This window comes from Cheilinus undulatus, linkage group 21 (assembly GCF_018320785.1).
Source record: "Cheilinus undulatus linkage group 21, ASM1832078v1, whole genome shotgun sequence".
NCBI lineage: Eukaryota > Metazoa > Chordata > Actinopteri > Labriformes > Labridae > Cheilinus > Cheilinus undulatus.
Genome location: NC_054885.1, coordinates 8,311,491 through 8,333,944, shown reverse-complemented (window position 1 = coordinate 8,333,944; position 22,454 = coordinate 8,311,491). Strand labels below are relative to the sequence as shown.

At 38.6% G+C, this 22,454-nt stretch overlaps 1 protein-coding gene across 1 annotated transcript; it reads right to left on the bottom strand.

The window, feature by feature from the left end:
- Nucleotides 1-959: 959 nt before the first annotated feature.
- Nucleotides 960-16,631, bottom strand: ube2m (ubiquitin conjugating enzyme E2 M). The gene is made up of 6 exons (XM_041816769.1): nucleotides 16,340-16,631; nucleotides 9,590-9,684; nucleotides 6,056-6,094; nucleotides 5,865-5,968; nucleotides 5,125-5,188; nucleotides 960-2,133 (listed from the first exon to the last, which is right to left on the bottom strand). Exons 1-6 carry the CDS (start codon nucleotides 16,452-16,454, stop codon nucleotides 1,993-1,995), a joined length of 558 nt encoding a protein of 185 aa, XP_041672703.1. The 5' UTR covers nucleotides 16,455-16,631; the 3' UTR covers nucleotides 960-1,992.
- Nucleotides 16,632-22,454: the final 5,823 nt, after the last annotated feature.

Genomic DNA, 22,454 nt, shown 5'->3' with positions numbered 1-22,454 from the left:
TTCCTGTGGGAGAGGTGGCATTCCATGTACTGAAAACCAGTCTGCGCTGCCGGGGCTCAATACGCCCGGGCCTCCACCCTTGCCTGCCGCCCAGTCTCCAATGCACCCAGGTGCTTCAGGTCATTGTATTGCGGGAAAAAAAAAATCTTCAACAAGCTGCATCAAGAAGAATGATGCTGCCATCACCATGCTTCACAGTAGGGATGGTGTTTGGTGTATCGAGGACAGCCTGATCTAGGCAGATTTACACATGTGCCATATTGCTTCCATTTCTTGATGAACTGAACTCTGGGGGATGCTCGCTGCCTTGGAAATTTTCTAGTGTTTATCCCTTGACTCATACTTTTCAAACTCTTCTTTGAGTTGCTTAGAGTGTTCTTTTGTCTTCACAGTGTAATGGTAGCCAGGGATACTGAAAAAAACAGTGACTGACCTTCCAAACACAGGTATCTTTATATTACAATCACATGAGACACATTCACTGCACTCAGGTGATCCATATTTATCTAATTTTGAGGCTACTAGCACCAACTGGCTTGACTTCTATTGAATTAGGTCAGTCACGTTTAATGCAGTCACTTATTTTACATTATAAATATTGTTTGACATTACGAATAGAAATCTGTTTTCACTTCAACATTAAAGAGGATTTTCTTAGTATATTTTTTTTTAAATAGCCAAATAATATTGACCATGACTGATTTATAATTCCCAGGTGTTTCTGTCAAACAGACATCACATCAGCTATATCATTCAAGTTCATATTTTATTTAACATAAATCATATTGCAGTCAATGTGAACAGCTGGGGTTTCAATATACACAATAGAATCGTAACATTTTAAGCCCCATCCCTCTGTGACCCCACCCGCAACGACCCTCCCACCCGCCCAACTAAAAACAAAAAAAAGTCCCCACCCAGTAAACCCCGCCCACCCGGACTCCTTTTCACAAACACATCTATCCCCGACCCCCCCAACATTTCCGCCCACCTGACACGACGCTCCGCCCTGCGACACCCTTTAAACTCGCAGCAAACTCCAAACTTCCTGCAGAGATGACAAATTTGCATAAACACGTCCAATCAGCATACATTTTTGCCTGACATCACAAACAGGAAATCCTTCTTGTGGTTCTGCTTTAAGAGCTCTTTAAGGCGAACCTGCTGTCACTGCAGCTCTTAAGCCCCCGCCATCCTGTGCACAAAACCCCTCCCACTTTTCCACAACCCCTCCCTCTAGTGGTGACTGCATACTTCAATGTCATTGCAGGCTGAAATAAGAGTTACTGTTTTGCTGATTGTTATGTTAAGGCGTGCAAGATCTAATTGTGGTAACAAAGCTCTGACTCCCCCTTGGCGTATGAACTGTGTTTTTGAGTTTGGAGTTTGCTGCCCCATTGACAGCGAGGGGGGCGTGTCCTTCTGACCACCTGTGACACAGGCGTCTGCGCCACACACTCACACAAAATAAAAAATAAAAGGAAATCATGTGGCTATCATCGTCATCATTCTCATCATCAGTGTTGTGGCGTTCTCTGAATCACCCGAGCAACATTCACTGACCACCCACGCCATCCTCTCCCCTTCTTCCTCCTCCAGCCCAACTCCATCATCATCACCACCGGCCGACACTCGCTGTCGGCCATCTTTTTCAAGTCCAGTTTCTGTTTGTGTTGTGTGCCGGCGTCCCCCCATGGCGTGTAAACGATTGAATGCTGCGTCTTCGAAATACAACAGAGAGAAAAACGGGAGGAGAGGGAGGAGAAAGAAGGAAGGGAGAGGGCGGGGGTTTCTTTGTCATCTTCTTTTGATTTAAAACAGAAAAGCGTCTTCTGGCGTGCTGCTTTCTGTCGCCGCAGCTCCTGCTTCTGCCAACGAGCAGGGCTGAGGAGGGAAAGGGGATGGAGGAGGGGAGGTAAGGTAGAGGGAGGGGAAGAGGGGAGGTAAGGAGTGTAAGGGGAGAAGGAGGGGGAAGGATCATAGGACGCCGAGTTATTTAAGACACCTCTCGAAGTAGGTGGCGCCCACGTAGCCGCCCTTAAGAGAGCGAATGACGTTCTGCTCAAAGAGACGCCGGTTCGTCTGAAGGACTTCTGCTGCCTCCTTGTTCAACGGGTCCTCAGGGTTAGGCTCCTGTAAACAGACAAGAACAGTCACATGAGCACTTATGCATAGGTTAATGCCTGACGAGGTGTCCAGTTATCAAGGATTAATGGATGACGTGGAGGCTTGAACCGTCCGACGCGCAGCGCTTATACCATGGTCACTTGCCAACGAAAATAATAAATGAAACTACTAATTTATAATTTTATACGTTTTGTGTTTAAAATACTAAAACCTCAGCAACCCCTGAGGGCTTGACTAATAATTGGAATAGCCATTCCAATCCCACAACGCTTTTAAGGAATGTAAACGTTACTCCAGTAAATAGAAGGCCATAGATATGAAGTCAAATGGAACAAAAAAAATTAGTCCGCTCAGCGTATTTTCTGATTGGATTTATCAACAAAAAGACACAAAGACCGAGAGCCTTCTGTGATCAGACTATAAACCTGTAAGGTAACATGGACAGCCATGTGATTAGACTATAAACCTGTATGTGAACATGAACAGTCATCTGATAGAAAGCTTAGTTTTAGCAGACCAGCTGTTTGAATAAACAGAATAATTCCTCCTTCTGCACTAAAAGGTCACAGACGTGAAACAGAGCTGTCCACGCCCTGCAGGTGCTGATTCTCCGTCAGACACAGATTTTTATTTATTTATTTATTTATTTATTGTCCTGAACTACTTTTGAAGTTCGAACGGTGTCCGACTATATCAGAAGTTTATGGACACCAATGGAATTTCCAGAGCCAATCAGAATCGAGTATTCACCAAGACCATAGTATATTGTAGCTTAATTCAACCACAGAGACATAAAGATAATGCTCAAAGAGCTGTGGCGGGCCTGACAACTCAAAGAAGAGGAAAGTCAAATACAATAACTTTATTTATCCCCGCAGGGAAATTCAATTGTCTGGAGTCGCTCTCATCTTTTTATGGTAGAATTATAAAGTCTAATTGCTGATGGAATTAAAGATTTTCTAAATCTTTCTGTCCTGCAGCGCAGGGATAGGAGCCGTCCACCACCGTTGTTTCTTTGGTGATTTAGGGAAATATGAAGTGGATGATCCATCCAAATAGGAGCCAAGATATGTGCAAAGAAGAGGACTAAACATTCATCTCCATCAGCTGGTGTCTAAAACAAAGCTCAACAGTGCCCACCCACTTTAGATACTTTACTTGTCACTGAAATTAAATGTTATTAATATCCCAGCACTAGCACAGAACCTTCGTCTTCATCAATGTAGACTCACAGCGTCAGTTACCGTAAAATCCAGTGTACAGGATACATCTATTTTCCACTGGTTTGAGTTGAAAGTCTGCACACTTAAAAAGGTTGTTACCACTGTGTGGTCCGGTTCAGCTTGGGACACATTTTTTTGCGTTTCCATAGAGCATAAGTTGGAAAGGCTCCCAAAAAACCAACACGTACTGTCCCACTTTTTCAGCACCCTTCCATAGGGGTACGTGTCTTACCTATCCGTCCAAAAAAGATGAAGCTACACACACAAAGACAGGGGTTTGCACACATGGAGCACATAGAAGACAGAAATTCAAAACTGTCCTAATATGCATGAATTTATCCTTGCTAGTTAAAACTCAAAAATATCAATGTTAAATGTTCATTAAGCTTTCAATAGTTTAAATAAAAACACTTTTTCCTTCTTCTTCTTCTCTGTTTTATAAATGGTCAATTGTTTTTTTTTCTTTCCTCTTCTGTGTTTTATTGATGGACAGCCGCCCTCCCCTCCTCACATACACAAAAAATCATCCAGGATCACTTCTGACCCGGTAGTCTTGCTGTTGTGAATGCCTGAACATGTGCTAGGATGGCATGATGCAAATCGGTCAGAGGCAAGAGGTCTGTGTCAAAGAGGTCTCCAAAGCTGCAGCTATACCCATCTCGGCAAAAACAGAAAACAGACTAGTATCTGCTTAAGTCTGGGATATTTGGACTTGACAGGGATCAATACTGTTTCCTAATCTGTGGATACTGATATGTGGGCACAAATCAAGTTTCCTGGCATTTATCTGGACCTGATTTTAAGAACATGAAGCAGAGCCTGAAGGGTCACATCAGCCTGATTTCTCCGCGATGTGAAACTGAATTGATGCTGAAGTTTTGTGAATACAAAGCTTTAGATCAATTGATTCTCTGTATTCATCTACTTATCTAAAGCTTGAGATAACCTGGGAAAACAATGTCTGTGGTTGTTGAGCATGTGTGTAAAACTCCAGGCTGCAGCCTATTTCAAAACAAGATCAACAAACCCAGGATATTTACTCAATCTAGTATTTTTAACACCAGTTTAACTTTTCTCCTTCTCATGGTACAGCTCTAAATTTTTGTATTATGTCATATAAACTGTTATAGATTAGATATAATCAGATATTAACGTACCATTATGACTTAAAACATTTCTGTACACATCTGATGATCTGTACTGACCGTGGTTAAGATAATTAAGATGTAATTATTTTAAAAACAGCAATTTCAGCTGAAATAAAGCTGTCTAATGCTTATTCCCTACTGATTTCTGTCATTCTGTCACTCTCTACAACCCTGCAGCTTGAGCAGCAGACTCGGGCTGCATGTGACTTCACATTCATAGCCTTTACTGCCCACCCACCAAGTGAGGGCAAGGGTGTCTGTGGAAACAAACTATTTGGGGGTTTAGCGTACCGAACCATACCAAACCGTACTCAATCAAACCGGACCACCTGGTGGCTAAAGTGAGCAGAAGAAGAGAGCAGCACAACCCATGGGCTGTTGGTCCATCACCCAGATGACCAGAAGGACCGCATGTTTTAATGCTTGTATTCTGATTAAAAGATTGATGCACGTGCAGAAACTATTTAATCACATCACTATATTTAGCATCCATGTAAACAGTGAAGTCAGAATCCCCCAATCAGAACATGTAATCACAGCTATTGTCTTTTTTAAATGCAGAGTATGAGTGTAACTCCAAGGTTTGAAAATGTGTCTGATGAGAAGTTTGGGTGTGTTTTACTCACTAGAAATAGATACTGTAGACCGTAGATGATGGAGTTTATTGTCAAAACAGGCTTCCAGTCCTCTCTGTAGATAAAAAAAAAAAACACACAACAGAGTTAAAAACACCAGAATAACTTTTTCTTTTATCCTCTTGACCAACAGCATTCATGCAAATAAAACAAGAGGAGAGCATGTGCTACAAATGAAGGGAATTTAAAATATGTGCAGATTGAAGAGGATTTGTAAAATATGCATGAAAAGCTGGTCTCAGTTTGGTTACATTTTTTTAATGTAATTTATATTGAAGCTCACTCCTTATAATGCAAGTTCATACTCTGGATTTAATTTTCCTGTAGCTTCAGGTGTTTTAACAGATATCTCATTATTTGTTAATCAAACTTATTTAAATCTGTGGAAACTGTGCAACATGTCCATGTTATTGACCAAAGAAGTAAATGCAAAAGCAAGGCTTTAGCACACATACGCCGTCTCATTTTGCATCCTCTCACTCTACAGGCAGTATTTGCGCTAAGATTCATATTAGGTGTGTTTTAAAGTGCCCTGCAGAGGTTATCTGCACCAGGAAGCTTGTATTTCGAGTATTGACAACAAAGTACAAAAGTACAAAAGTAGAACTAATGCGTCCCTCACTTACAAAAACACTGACATAATTTGTTATGAAGATAAGAAGTAAGTGACCCTTGTGTTCCTTTAAATCAGAGGGTGAAATGGTTTAGAGTTCCTGCAGCTGTGAACAGACCTTAAGATATTTAGGCAGACGTTTCCTTCCAGGTCGATGTTGGGGTGATACACCATCGTCTCACACTTTACCTTGGGGGGGTCGTGGGGGTAACCCTGTCCTACCTGAAACACAGACAAATAAACACTTGCAGATTTGCTTTTATATTTGGGGATGTAAAAAAAGGTGAAAGACTAACGGATTTTTCTCACCTTAAAGCTGAAGACAAATCTTCCTCCTTTGTAAAAGCCCTGAGAGACAAACACAGATATTACACACTGCACCTTCTGTTTGTACGTTTCTGCTTCACTACGTGTAGTTCAAATCTGTAGTAATAAAGAATTCACAAGCTTTCAGATTAAAGATGATCCAGTGTTACAAATTAAATCAAGAATAGTTTATCGAGTTCTTTAAAGCTCTGCCTCAACCTTTATTAACACTAAATTCAGAGTAAGGCTCTCAATCCTAGGGTCGTCTTAACCCTGAGAGATCCACAGGTGATTTTTACCATTTTGATAATACTTTTCTTTTGAGAATATAAACCACTCAGAAAGTGTTTATCATGCTCATGTTTGGTATCCTTCTTCTCAGCATAACCTAAGCTTTATGAAATGAAAACTTTTTTCAACTGTAACTTACTGTATTAGATATGGGCCCTCCAAAAACAGAAAAATCAAAACTGATTTAAAAAAAAAAAAAAGAATACATCAAAATATGATGAAGTTGCCATTTTAAGAGCTAGAAATTAGAAGAATGTTGTAAACTTACCCATAAAAGTAGAACAATTACATTTACACTCCTGATCAAAATCTTATGACCAGTTGAAAAATTGCAAGAATTAGCATTTTGCACTGTTGGATCTTAAGAGGGTTCTACGTAGAGCTTCAAAATGCAAAAAGAAGAAATGAGAGTGAGACAAAAAAAATTGGAGTAAGCGATTTATTGAAAACAACAATTAAACTGAAATAGGCTGTTCATCGGCTGATCAAAAGTTTAAGACCACAACTCAAAAAAACCCTGAAAAACAGAAATAAAAGTTTCTAAAAAGGACTCAGTGATAAGAAGCTCCACCGTTCTTGTTTTGATCACTTCAAAAATTTATTTCGGCATGCTTGATGCGAGTGTTTGCAGGAGGCTAGTGGGAACGTTGCTCCAAGTGGTGAAGATGGCTTAACAAAAGGCATCCACTGTCTGGAACTGATGTCCATTTTTGTAAACTTCCCTTGCCATCCATCCCCAAAATTTCTCAATAGGATTTAGATCAGGGGAACACGCAGGATGGTCCAAAAGAGTGACGTTATTTTCCTGCAAGAAGCCCTCTGCCAGGTGGGCGCTGTGAACTGCAGCGTTGTCCTGTTGAAAAACCCAGTCATTACCACACAAACGAGGGCCCTCAGTCATGAGGGATGTCTGCTGCAACATCTCCACATAGCCAGCCGCCGTTTGACACCCCTGCACAACCTGAAGTCCCATTGTTCCATTGAAGGAAAAAGCACGCCAGATCATGATGGCGCTCCCTCCACTGTGCTGCGTAGAAAACATCTCAAGTGGGATCTCTTTGTCATGCCAGTAACATTGGAAGCCATCAGGACCGTCAAGGTTACATTTTTTCTCATCAGAGAATAAAAACTTTCTTCCTCTTTTCAATGTCCCATGTTTGGTGCTCCCTTGCAAAGTCTAACGGGCAATTTTGTGGTGTTGAAGGAGACGAGGCCTTTGAAGACATTTTCAGTTTTTAAGTCCTTCCCTCACAGATGCCATCTGATTGTTATTGGGCTGCAGTCAACACCAGTAACGCCCTTAATTTGGTTGAGGATTGTCCCGTGTCTTAACAGACAGCTAACTGGATCCTCTGCTCGGCACGGGTGAATTTTTTTTGGGGTCTACCACTTGACTTTTTTGTTCTATAACACTCAGGATCTTTTAAGAAATTCAAAATGACTGTCTTATTGCAGCCAACCTCAGTAGCGATGGCACGTTGCGAGAGGCCTTGCTTATGCAGCTCAACAATCCGACCACATTCAAAGACAAAGCTTTTTAGCCCTTGCCATCAGGAGGTCATGACAGTGTGAATACCTGACAGAAAATGACATTGAATCCATATTTTTGCGCAGGTTTTGGCTTTCAAAGGCTGTGGTCTTAAACTTCTGATCATCTGATGAACAGCCCATTTAAGTTTAATTGTTGTTTTCAAAAAAACTGCTTACTCAAAAATTTTTTGATCTCACTCCCATTTCTTCTTTTTGCATTTTGAAGCTCTACTTAAAACCTTCTTAAGATCCAACAGTGCAAAATGCAAATTCTTGCAATTTTTCAACTGGTGTTAAGATTTTGATCAGGAGTGTTTCAAGCTAAAAATGAACATTTTTATACAATATACATATGTAACTAAAGCATTTTGTCCACTCATCAATGCTAAAGTTGAAAATAATTTTTGTACTGAAGTATACAGAGAATAACATGTCATTTTTTGCATTCCAAGACTGTGAGGGATTCTAAACAGTGCAAATTAAACATAAAAAAGATGAAAAAGTGAGTCAAAATCACACTAAATACATAAAATTACAAGTATATACATTTTTTCATTTTGATTGTCCCACTGTAAAATATTTTATGAACACAATAACAAGGAGAATTGATTTACATGGACTGTGTTTCTACAGTATCAATGACTTGTAGCTGTTAAAAACTAGGGATGTCAAAAGATTAAAATTGTGATTAATCACAGGATATGTGGTTAATCACGATAAATCATACCCTTTTTATTGCATTATAAAATTCATTTTTTTTTACATTTTAAACTGTTTTGTGTCTTTTTGAGTTTCTAATTTTTTAAAATAAGGGTGACTGACTTCCTGTTTAAACCTGCTTTTATTGGTAGGTCAGAGATTTTAACTTGAACTTCACTGCGGAAAAAGGAACTGAAAAAAAGAGCATAAAAAAAGTTCAGATGACTTTACATGTCTGCTGAGCTGTCTGAGTTATCTGAAGTTTAATGAGAGATAAAGGACTAGTTGTGGAATTAATTTACATCACTGTGGCTGCAGGTAGAGGCTGACATGCTGAAAACAAAGTGCATTAAAAGTGGCAATAAAGCATGCAATAAAAAAATTAGTGCGCTAACTGTGGACCTTGACCCTGGACCAATGCCATTCTTTAACAGTATGGGTAGAATCAATTTTTATAACAAACTTAAATGATCATGTTTCGTGTTCTAATCGACCCATTGGCATCAAACAAAAACTGAAAGAGGGCTTAAAAATTACACTTTCCACACAAAGTGATTGCAACATAAATGACAAACAATTTGTTTGCATACTATCCTGACAACAAGAGCATGATGATGTCACATCTGCAGGATCGTGGACTCCTGAGGTTTATTACTTTATCATTGAATTTCAATATGATTATAGTAAAAATAAGATAATATTGATACTTGTTTTGATACCACCGCAACAAAGATAGAGATCTCTGGCACCCTACATTTGGGACTTGGTTTTCAATTTTATAAATTACAAACAAATCACTTTTAATACCAAATGTTCCCAATGTTTGTGTTCCTTTTAGACAGGAGTCTGCTGTTAATTGCTGATGGATCCATTCCTCCCCTATACACCTGTCTTATTAAATAGCTTTTTAAAATGTTGGCACTTTTTGATACTATAGAATACAGAATATAGATTCATGACCCAAAGTCTTGCAGGAAAAGTGTGCTTCACGGTCAGAAAGTGGGCACACACACACACCTCGTCTGGTGAGATGATGAGTCTGAAGTTAAGGAGGTCATCATCGTCAGGAAAGTTGATCTCACACGTCTTTGGCAGGTTCAGCTCATTGATGTCTGAAACAGAAAATACAGAGCAATAACATTAGAGAGAAATACATCATACAAAATGAGAAATTAATAAATCATTAAAAGTCTACTTCGCTTGAAAAAGCAAAATGAGAAACAATTATGGATTGAATTACGGATAGTAAGTATGAATTTATCAAGAGGAGGTCATTATGGACAGGCTCTTCTTCAGATAGAACTTAAGGTATGTATGTGATAATGTAAATAAAATAAAATACGATTTACACATTAGTTCACTGAAGGGGGAATAAGAGATTCTAGTAAATGATGATGCAAAGATAAGGAGCAAATGATCTCCTGTTGGTAGATGTCAAGATTCGCGTCGTTGACATCAAGTCAGTGTCAAGCAAACCTACACAAAACTCACAAACCCTGCATGCAGCCAAAGGCAAAAGCCTGCAGTCTAGTCCACCATTCAGGCCAAAACCCTGCAGTCTAGTCCACCATTCAGGCCAAAACCCTGCAGTCTAGTCCACCATTCAGGCCAAACTCACTGCTAACTCGCCATGCAGCTCTGTTTACCTTCCTCTCCCTTGCTTCTCTCGCCACTGATACAAAATGCTTATGTGCGGAGGAGTTTTCTCGATGGGCGGGGGAGAGAGAGCACTCTCTGCTGTGAGAGATGCATTCAGGGACAATGGGAGAAATGAAATTCCAGCAAGAAATTCACGCTGACGGCTCAAAACTTCCACATAATTTACACTTGATGTTCACGATATAGTCATTTTATACATCGTGCGTGGCAAAAGCCCTAGTGTCAAACTAGATGACTATGTTAGAAAAATTCTGACATGCTAGTCATTAATTGTGTCACACTACAAGACCGTATGTCATTCCCAACGCTCTAAATCGGGCCTGAGTTTTGATCATAAGCTGCAACATTGCAGTCGGGCTAAAATCTTGCTGAGTTAGTGTGGTCTGAGCCGGCCTTTAGGTGACTGTGGGAACAAACTTAACGCCTTTATCTGTTATATTTCCATGGTTGATATCCACATAATATACAGGCAAACTGCACTGTGTAAATAAGGTTTCTGTGAAAAGCAGCAGAGAGAAGAAAGCAGCAGATGCTGATTCAAATCATCTACCTAAATGACTTGGACTGATGTGAAAATTCACATCAAACTGAACCATCTCCGAAAAAAAATTACAACGGACGAAGGTTTTGGTGTCAGTGTGCAAACATGATCAGAGCATGAGATCTATTTTCTTTATTCAAAAGGCAAAAAACCTGTACAAAAAAAACAGACTCAGAGTGCAAAGGCTCTCAGTCTTCATACATGCAGCTCAACTATTTCAGCGTCTTAAAACAATGTACTGCTGCTGAGTACTGAAACAAACACAAAATAAACCTATGGGATGCCTCCCATACCACTAAAGATAAGTGTCATTCTGTGGACAACACTGTGCCATGGTCATTGCCTATTTTTCTACAACTGTATAAGAAAAAAAAAAAGTACACTTCAGGACAAAAATTTTAACAATTATGATTGTATGATTCAAACTTTCTTTTTTAATATTTTATATCTGAGCCTAGATTTACTCTATGCTTTCATTTGGAAAAACACCTTTAATATTCTCTTTTACAATATATAGCACTGTTGCCTGTTTTTTTAAACTATCCTGCAGCTTGCAATAACCGCAAGAAATAAATAGAAAGAAAATACAAAGGAAAGGAAAAGTGTTCATAAGAGAGTGATTGATGCATGAAGGTAAAATTTGCCTCATACAAGTTTGTTATTGCATGTGATGTATGCATTCATCATATAAGGTCTGTTTCACTGGAAAAACAAATACACTTTATTTTCCATCTTTCCCTTTTAGAATATTATGAAGCAGGTCATCTTTTCTACAAGACATAAAGAGCGACAAAGAGGCCCATAATAGGGCAGTTTTTTCTGAAGCCACTTTGCAAGATGCCAGCATCTTTTTTGTTTTGTGCTTTTTATCTCACTTCTTACACATTTTTTTACTCTATTGTAGCTTTACTCTGTTGGCCAGTGAAAACAAATGCATACCCACAAAGATTCCTTAGGATTAAATTAAGGTGGAAAGAATGACTAAGAAGAAGCTTTCAGTGTTCACATGGAGGACACGCCTCCTCTGCAGGTGTCAATCTACTGACTACACAAAAGGGACTGCATTGTGTTTTGACTAGCTGTATGTTTTTGTTGCCCACAGACTGAGTAAGACTGTCTGTGGAGGAAGCACCCTGCGGTGGGGCCGTCACGATACAAGATTACTGTACTTTGATATGATTCAAGAGAAATAAAATCAATACAACGGCAATAAAAATAGAAATATTAGGCACTGGATACTGGGTAATTTCTTGTTTGTAAGCAACAAAAACTGCAGCTAACTTCTCCACTCTTTCATAAGTGCACAAATGTTAACTTTCCAATGTATTTGAACAATCTAGACCAGGGGTGTCAAACTCAATCACAGCAGGGGCCGAAATCTGAATTAGGTTTAACCTGAGGGCCTAACAGGGTCAAGATTTAACTGAAAACTGTCATCCGTGTTTTCACAGGTAATGAATTATAGGGAAAATTAAACAGTGATGATAAATGCTTTTCAGATTTCTAAAAAAAAAAAGCCAAAATGATTAAATATCACAGCATCAATAAATGTAAGATAAAAAGTAAACTTTTTAAGTCTGAAAGGTCAAAATACAAAATTAAAAGCAAAACAAGGTTTTTAAAAGGCAAATATAAGCAAAAGAGAGTTAGAATCATGAGTTTAAAGGTCAAGATATGAGATAAAATACAAAATCAAGAGTTTAAAAAGTCAAAATAGAATAAAATTCAAAATTGTGACTGTAAAAGGTCTAAATATGAGATAAAATTGTCAATAAGGAGTTTAAAAAGTGGGAATATGGGATTAAAAATCAAAGTTAGGAGTTTAAAAGGCCACAATATGATTTAAAATGAAAAACTGTGAACCTATAAGGTCACAATATGAGAAAAAACGTCAAAAGTATTAATTTAAAAGGTCAAAATATGAAATAAAAAGTCAAAATTCTAAGTTTTAGACATAATCTTGGGATGCAAAATGAAAATATGAATTGAAAACACAAATTAATTTCTTTCCCTCATTCCTGACTATTTATCTATTTATTTCTACTCCCTACTTTTTCAGATTTTTATAACTTAACAAGGCTTTTTTTTATCTTCAACGTTAAATTTACATTTTTATACTGGGGGAAATCTGCAGACCTCATAGCAGCAGGCCAATTCTAATTCAGATTAGGCCTGGGCGATATGGCCTAAAAGTCATATCACGGTATATTTGTTGCCTTTGACGATACGGTATTATATCACAGTATTACAAAATTAAAAAGAGACAATGCTTTTTAATCCAAATTCAAGTGTTATTAACCCCCTTTTCCCTTTGATGGCATACTCAATTTATCTCCAAGTATAGGAACACAAAAAACATGTTGAATACATGAATACGGCTAGTTTACAGCAGCTTTTCTGACCTCATTTAACATGGTACCCTGGATCTTTGACTCCCTGTGGACTTAGAAAAGAAAGTCATAAGTTTAAATAGACTTTTAAGCGGTTGTTTATGCCGTTGTAAGAGGAAGAGCTGCAGCGCTGGCCTCTGCAACCAGCCAAAGCAGCACTTGTGTTAGCCCCAGGCAGGCTGCCACAGCACACTGACTTAGTTGCGGTACAGCCATCAGACTTTGAGAGGAAAAAACACGTGTTTTTGCCTGCTAACTCACACTGAGGCAGATACAATGATGTCACTAACAAGCGTTATCGCGATTGGTCGGTAGAGTCCAAATCCCTACCGTAGGCCAACTTTACATCATTTATACCGTCTACCGCATATACCGCACACCCCTAATTCAGATATGATCTTGCAGGCCGGGTAAAACTGCACCGCGGGCCACATTTGGCCCCCGGGCCTTGAGTTTGACACCCATGATCTGGACAGTGTGCAGAATTAGACCTGCAATTTCTGATAGACTCATTCATTTCCTGCTCTAAAGAAAGAGATGTAGTTTTTTTTTTTAGCATCAATACTTTTTAAAACATTTGTTACAACTTGTGCTGGTTAATTAATCTTACTGTAATCATAATCGCGATATCAGGATAATATTAGCTATAATAAAGTAATAAACTTATTTTGAACGCAGTGCTGTCAAAACCCATTTTCCATGATAACCAACCACGTAGAGTCATTATAGCATTTATGCATTCTACTATAATAGTATTTGCAGTGTTGTACAGTATGATCCCAATATCACACTGTTATAAAAATACGGTATTTGAAAATAGAAAATTGCAAAGGTACAAGACTGTGTACATACTTTTTCACAAGGATGAAAGAACTTTGCATCCCACAATCCATTTCACTTCCTTTTATTTAGTGTTAAGTATTATTTTCAAAACTTTCAAGCATACCTGTACCTTCTGTCTATATTTATCTTTATTGTAGTGTTTACATTTAAAATGAACATTTTGTACCACTTCATAGTTTGTGTATACATTGCTCTATACTACAACGGTATGTGTTATCATTAACAGCTTACAGTTGTTGCTCAGGGTTGCAGCATTTTTCATGGTTACAGCAGGCCACCTCAACCACAGTGTTAATTTTGTCGACTATAACTATGACTTAAAATGTTCGTCTGGACTAAGACCTGGACTGAGACTAACAAAAATAGATCTGTGATGACTAAAACTGACAAAAACTAAGTTCAGTTTTCGTCAAGATGACTAAAACTAAAATAAAATATAATGTAGTTTTCGTCGGACATTCAAAATCCGTATTTCTCCACTGTGGGTAAATCTGTCAAAAAACAATGCAGCTGTAGAAAGCAGGGACCCCAGGTTACTACCATGATTTGGTACCAGATTAAGGCAAGAAAATAATGGACTTAAAGTAAAGACTAAAATGTGCTGACTTTTTATGGACTAAAACTAGACTAAAATGTCGTAAGTTTCCGTCCACTAAAACTAGACTAAAACTAGAAAAGATAGAAGTTACTAAAATGTGACTAGAACTAAAATGCATTTCATTTAAAGACTAAAACTAAGACTAAAATTAAAAATAGCTGCCAAAATTAACATTGCTCAATCAGAGACCTCACTGTGACTGTCTCAGATTGTGGGTTTGGCTACGATCCTAAATAAACCTAACCTGACACGCCTGATGGATTTGTTTCACACATCCATGTGGGAAAGTTCCAATAGGAAACGTTTGAGAAAAGGCAGAGGATTTGAAAAAAACTCGGAGTGTGATTGGGTGAACGCTCTAGCACATCTCTACGGGCCAATAAGAGCTACAAAACAGTAGCTGCTATCGAGCTGTGCAGCTAGTGAGGAATAACACAAAACATGGCGACTACAGACATGTAAGTACTCAAATTTTTTCGTTTTTGAAAAGAAAACAACTCACTGCTGTGATTTGTTCTTCTTTTAAGGAAGAAAATGTTGTCAAGTTCTGATAAAACTGGTGCTTTTAGCAGGCTGCTGCTCGTTTATGCCACGACTCTGCTGCACCTGAAAGTACTGCCCCTCGTCGCTGATTGGTCCTGTCACTTTCTAACCGGGCCCAAACGGTTCAGATGGGAGCTTTGCAAGATGGATTCGCCAGTGAAAAACAAGGAAACGGGCGTATCCATCTGCATTGCAAGGTTAAAATAAACTATATTTTTACTAACCTTTGCCTTCTACAAGAGCACATACGATTATTACGTTTTTAGAATCTGTTATGGTTTGATAACCGTCAAATGTGGAGCCATATCTAACTGGAGTGTGGCTCCTCTGCTCCTCACTTAAATTGAAATGAGAGCCGTTTAGGTGGGAGGGGCAGAGCAAACACTTTGCTATAAAGTAAGAGAGGGTGTGCTCCATTTACCCCAAACATGATAAAACCAATGGACTGAACAAGAACCGTTTAACCTTGGTTAACGTGTTTCTAGAAGGAAGCTAAAATCGTGATTAAAACTGACACTGAATCAGGCTTAAACCTGACAGTGCACTTCCTAACAATAACGGAATACCTGTCAGATTTGTCATCACCTGGGTGTAAAGGTGTGTTAGAGACATGCTAAAAAAGAGTCTCTAAGGAGAACTCACTCGTCAACATAAAAACTAGCTGGGCCGCCTGTTTGTCTATTAAGCTGTTGTTGACCTCATTAAAATGCCCCAAAATGTAGGGAAGAAGTTTGTCATCTTGTAGATAATTAAGCAGAGAGCTGACACAGCAAGTTCGCCAGTTATTAGCTATTTTAATCTGGGCTAACTAGCTTGAAAATTCAACCCAAGAAACCCTGTGATTAGTCACTAATGTAGAGTAATAGCTAGTTAATAGAACCCAATGTGTTCCGGGTTTAGTGTTGTTTAGAGTTAGCTGTATGCTAAAGTGCTAGCCTAAACGATCAGATATGGACTAGCTTCTGACTGGCTGTCAGCGTTTTGTTTTCAAATATAGAACAAGCTAGCCGTGTTTAGCTAACACTACTTCATGCTAACGCTAGCATGCTAGCTGTTAGCCTCTCTGAGTTATAATGAGCCGTTCTAACTCTGTGTATTTATGTAAAATGGGGAGTTATGTGAGTCGTGTCACTCTGCGGTTTATGGGTAGTCCGGTCCAGCTAACCGGGCACTGGTGTTGTTAACTAGCCTACCTTTCTGTATTCGGAGCTGGGCCGCGCTGGCTTTTTTCCCCGCGGCTCCTGTTCTGTTTCCTCCAGCAGATTCCTCGTCTTTCTTCTGCTGCTTCAGGGAAAAGAGCTTAATCATCTTCAGTTATTGATAATGTGAAGCCTGTACTCTATGTCCCTGTGTTGTGCTCGCTCTGTCTGTGTCGTGAGGTGAATTTTACGGAGTCGGTTCAGTCCTAACAGCACCGTGATGTAGATGGAGCCGGTGCGTCTCAACTAATTACACTGAGGAGAGCAGCTAGCCGCCGAGCTAGCCTAGCCTGTTGGCTAGCAGGGGAGGCCGGGCAGAGCAGAGAGGGGAGGAGAGGGGGAGGAGGGAGGCAGACAGCTCTGTGCAGGGGAATGAGGGTGACATAAAAGGTTTGTTAATGCAGTAGAAACTCAAGATGTCAAAACTGTCTGTACTTTAAAAATCCAACTGCCCTTTCAAGCTTTTAACTATTTTTTTTTTTAAATCTTCCCACTGCTTTTCCCCAAACACAGGGGTGGAAAGTAACTAATTACATTTACTCAGATTACTGCAGTTCAGTACTTTTTGTGTACTTGTACTTTTTAAAGTAAATTTTGAAACCAGTAATTTTACTCAGCAGTGGAAAGAGTACAAGAGAATTGTACTCAAGTAAAAATAAAGTCCCTTTAGTTAAAATTTACTTAGTAAAAGTAAAAAGTATTTCATCTAAAGTTTACTTAAAGCACTGAGTATCTACTGAGGATCTGTATGGTAAAATAAGATTTTCCCTTATTGGCAATAACAACAAGAGAATAGATCTCCAACCGATCCTAAACAAACATTTTTTTTAACTAACCATTGCCTTCTACAAGAGCACATATGATTATTATGTTTTTAAAATCTGTTATGGTTTGATAACCGTCAAATGTGGAGCAAGTGTGGCTCCTCTGCTCCTCACTTAAATTGAAATGAGAGCTGTTTGGGTGGGAGGGGCAGAGCAAACACTTTGCTATAAAGTAAGAGAGCGTGTGCTCCATTTACCTCAAACATGATAAAACCAATGGACTAAAGAATCATTTAACCAGGTAACCAGGTAAAGTTACACCTTTATGTATGACTGAAATGTGTGCACATTGTGTCTCCCTGCAAACACACTGATGTAAAAAGCCCGCCTCTCCTCCTTAATGTCTTATTTCACTTTAGATAAATCTCAGACAGTTCAGTGGACAAGTCAAAAGTCATCTTCACCTTGTGATATCAAACATTTCACTTTTTACTATTCCCTTTTCCATCCATTACAAGTTCTCTTTTCCATGTTTAAGTTTATGTTATAATCATTAACCTGAGGTTCCTTGTGTTCTTTCAAAATAAAAGCAGATCTGAATCCAAGCAGTAAGTCCATTACGTAAGCATTTTTAAGAAAATCCAAACTGGAAGTAAAGTTTCAAAGTGGAATTTCAAAATGTGACATGGAGGAGACTAATCCTGGCTAACTAAAGAAATTCTGACATTAACTCGGGTCAGAAATTTGAAGCCTTTGACATCCTTAAGTCTTGACATTGCTTGTGCAATCTTCCAGGTAGTTTCCCATTAACGTAACGGCTGACTTAAGGCTGTACAAAAAGGGAAGTTGATTTTTTTTTCCCCCTATCAATAATGACGTGGGTTAATAGCTGTCAGAGACAAACTGCTGAACCTGCAGATGTGTGTGAGCGTTTGATTTAGACGCAGGAAAAAATAAATTTCATCAAATCTGGCAACACATGTCATTTCAACAAAAACAGGATATATCAGATTAAACTTGCTTTTCTCAGTTTTCTGCATGATTTCACATTTCTTTGACCTGATGTTTCAGTATGTCGAACAATTTCAAGTTTTGAAATCTTGCATTGCACATTCATTGATTAAACATTCTGATTTAATATCAAGTCAGTGTTACTTTAACATCTACTTTAAAATCTAAATCAGTCTACTTTGATGGCATGCTTTGGATGCACAAATACTCTCTCCTTTATTCACATGGCGGTTAAAACTGTATAGTTACTGCTACATAAAATAAATAAATAATTACAAAGACATGGAGCAGAGATCTAAATATACATGAGGATACTATTTCATGGGGGCATGGGGGCAACCATCTATTTATAGTTGTTTGAAAATATAAATATTGATATGATCAAGTCTGTCTTTTTTGTCAATTTAAAGTAGTTCTAGTTATCAAATTGAGAGTATTTTATTATTTGTACCATATTGGCCCTTTGGCAGTACAAATGAATTATTGTGCCCCCCTAGTATCTAATAATGCTCATCCCTGGTTTTGATGGAGGAATGGGGGCTAAGTTATTTTTTTGATTATTTCTTTTCTGCAAGAAATGTATTGCTTTTATTTTTTCCATCTGTTTGTTTGTTGCCAATCAATTAAAAACAACAACAACAACAAAATACGGATATTTGATTAAAAGGAACGACTTTTGCAGACCATGAATAAAGTTGTGTAGTATTTTATTTTGAAACGGAGTCCATACTTATAAAGTCTGTAGTAAATTGAATTGAACTGCAATAGTTTGTCTCCATAGAAGTCAATTGACAGCCACATTACTGTGAAAACTACAAGTTCCAAAACGCCTTCCTGCACATGACGTTGTGTGACGCTACCACGCAGGGGCGGGGCGTGCATAATTTCGATGCCCATATTTTATTTATACATTTATTTATTTATTTATTTTCTCTCTCCCTCTCCTCCTCCGAGGTAAAAATGGAGAGCGGTCTCTGAAGTCACCTGTGTGATGTAATCAATGCGGGGGGCTGAACGTGTCACAGGCGAAGACACCAACTGACAACATGAACCAAATCACGCTCAACACCACAGCCAAGCGCCACACAATAGAGACGGAGAACAATAGCCGCGCGCTGCTCTTCATTAATGAAATCACATTCATGGTAATTCAGCGATCAGCCGGGCCTAGTTCCTGCGGAGGGTTATAACCGTGTGTCGATTTAAAACAGTGCGTTTCTGTCCAAATGAGCCATTTTAGGTGTTTTGAAGCCCCCCGGGAGGAAGAGGAGAACACGTTGTAACGTGCGGAGCGGAGGGTAGAGAGAGGTTCACTCACACAGGGAGAGAGAGAGAGAGGGGGGGGAGAGAGGAGTGAATGGGCACGACTCAGTCAGTAGCACTGCGCCCTTCATTTAATCGATATCGATCAGTTTGGTAATCGAGACATTTAGACCCACAGCGGGTCTGTTAGGCTAGCCCTGGAGCTAGCTGGAACACTGGAAGCTAACACGATGGGACGCCTGTGAAGCTGCCTGGAGCTAACAGCAGCCTGGCGGAGAAAGAAACAAGGAAGCGGACGGCTAGCTGCGCTTTACCCAAGCTAACGTGGGCTAACTGTTGGCTAATATTATTTCTAATGAGCGACCAGGGAGTATGCGACCTGATACGAAGAGGTGAGTACCTGCTAATTTATTTCTTTATTTCTAGCAATGTTTCATTAACCTCTATGTGCCGGGGTTGACGTTTTCTGAAGCAGAGAGATAATGAAAGAGGAAGCATACTGCAGGCTGCGAAGCCACAACAGCTAGCCTGCTAACATGTTAGCAAGCGTAACAATATCATTTCAGATTCCAGGGGGGTGGGGATGCTTAAATGTGTTTCATTTCACACACGTGCTTCTTTCACTATCAAAATACCAACATTAAAGCTATCAGTAAACACAGCTTCCTTTAGATATTAGCTCAGTTGTATTGATGAGATGTAGGTTACTGTAACGCGCTAGCTGTTAGCCGTTAGCATGTGTCTCACAAGTGGAGCCAGATGCGCATCTTCATTATTCTTGGCTGCTAATTCCTGTTAGCTAGCTGTATCGTTTTGTAATCTCTGCATTCAGTCCGATGCTAATGTTATCAGCCTGTCACAGAGAAGTTAACACTATTCATGAGCTAAATGACAGGGCAGTGGATTTTCACACATTGGTAATTGATTACACAATCCACAGAGCTTTTTAACGGGAGCTCATCCCAGGAGATTGATCAATCATGCTCCCGTTTCGCTCTGTTTTTATCAGGAAATAGAAACATTAGCTCAATGAAAACACTCATTACAACACTTAAAGTATAAAAAAATAACTAAAAGAGTAAGCATATGTATCTACGAGACAAGAACCTGAAGCTAAATAAGCTTTTGGGGTTTTGCATGAAGAGCAAAGCCATTATCAAAGGCTGCCTTATCATAATGAGATTTATTTGTATATCTGGTGATACATGCCATATTTTCATCTAGATATACATACAGCACATTACCACCGTCAGCTCACTGTGTTTTAATGTATTGACAGTTTTACAGGGATGCACGATATTATCAGCATGTTGTCAGTATCAGCAGATATGAAAACTTCCAGGGATGCATGGTATTGTATTTTTGTTTCAATCTTAAATGCTGATATTTACAAATTAATTTTAGTTGATACCAATATTTTGATGTAGTTAAGGCTAGGGCCTGACCAATATGGAATTTGGGGGGGGCAATACCAATATTAGGGACTACAAAAATTAAATAACCGATATATCTGCTGATTCAGTTTTTACTGGGGCGGGCAAACAATTACAAGTTTTTATTGCAATTAATCACAAAATTTCTGTCATTAATGGCATCCATTTATTCCCATTTTGAACTGACACTTTTTGCAACCAAAACAGTTTTCGTGTCATTTGGGTTTTCTCTCCTGTCTTAACCTAAGGGTTGTTAACTTCCTGTTTGGATAAAGCCCTTCTTATACGGAGATTTAAGATTTTATCATGAACTTAACAAGGCAGAAAGGGACTTGTTGTGGATTGTAAAGGAAATATAAGGTGCAGACGGCTTTTGACTTGTCCACTGAACAAAATATCAGTAGAAGTTTTCATGTCTGCTGATACTGGTGATATCAAGCTGATAATATTTTGAGTCCAACAAAAATGTCTGCAGATATTTGGAGCTGATATATTGGCTGTACATATTAGCAGTACAAATTAGGGCTGAATGATATGGAAAAATAATCTAGTTGCGATTTTTTTTACCCAATATTGCAAATGCGATTCGAAATGTGATTATTCTGTAAGTTCCTTATCGTATGTGTTTTCCAACACACACAGGCAATAAACCACTCTATATCACAATCAACACAATATTAGACTAAACAAGGGCTGAACAATTTTTGAAAAATACCTTATTGTGATTATTTTGACTCGTAATGCAAACTGAATATAATGTTGTTTTGAAGGGAGTGATCATTTTTATGTCATTCTCATATTTAATAAGAAAATAGTATAAAAATGAAGAAAGTATGATTTTTTTGTAGACTGTTTTTTAAAAAAGGCACCTGAATGATTGCATGATAATGTAATACACGATATCTCTGCTGTAAAAGAGAGTTGGTATTTTGACATAAATCAGGTTCAAACCCTGGAGACATCAGGTTAAAGAAATTTTGCACCTTCTGCGATTTGAAAATTGCAGCAGGCCATATTGCGATTGAATCTAATTTTTGATTAATTGCCCAGCCCTAGTACAAATTATATATTGAAGTCAAATATCAAAAACATGTACAAGTGTATAATCAGGAAAAGGTGTTTGCTAAGGCTTCTATACACTCAATGAGGCCCAACATGAACCCAGAACACTGTGAACGACACCTCAAATGTAAAACAACTATCATAGTCTACTTCCTAGCTCCTCTCTCAGCTTCAGTTTACACAGTATCGTTTGGACTGGAGATACTTGGTGTATTTTTTTTTAACAATAACACAGGTGTGTATATATTTGTATCGGCTAAAACGAGTTTGGAAGTATTGGCATATCAGTATATTAGGATATTGGCAAAAGTACAATATCGTGCATCCCTTCTTCTGTCCATACCTAGATACTGTCCTATTCTGTGTCAAACATTTTGCTACAATAAATTTGAAGCAATGTAATCTCCATTATTTTTGATAGTGTATAGTACCGGTAAGTGCTAGTAATAGATACAAAAGGAAAATACAGATTTACAGTCATATTTTTGTTAGGAATGCTTAATATTGGATTTGCGCTGACATCCGATATGCCGATATTTACAGATTCCTTTTGGCAGTTACGGTATGATATTCAAA

Excerpts from the sequence above, each read along its gene's own strand:
- ube2m (XM_041816769.1), bottom strand. The coding sequence starts at position 16,454 with ATGATTAAGCTCTTTTCCCTGAAGCAGCAGAAGAAAGACGAGGAATCT. Across the intron at positions 9,685-16,339 it reads CCAGCTCCGAATACAGAAAG|ACATCAATGAGCTGAACCTG; the intron begins GTAGGCTAGTTA and ends TTTCTGTTTCAG. Across the intron at positions 6,095-9,589 it reads TCATCATCTCACCAGACGAG|GGCTTTTACAAAGGAGGAAG; the intron begins GTGTGTGTGTGT and ends TTTGTCTCTCAG.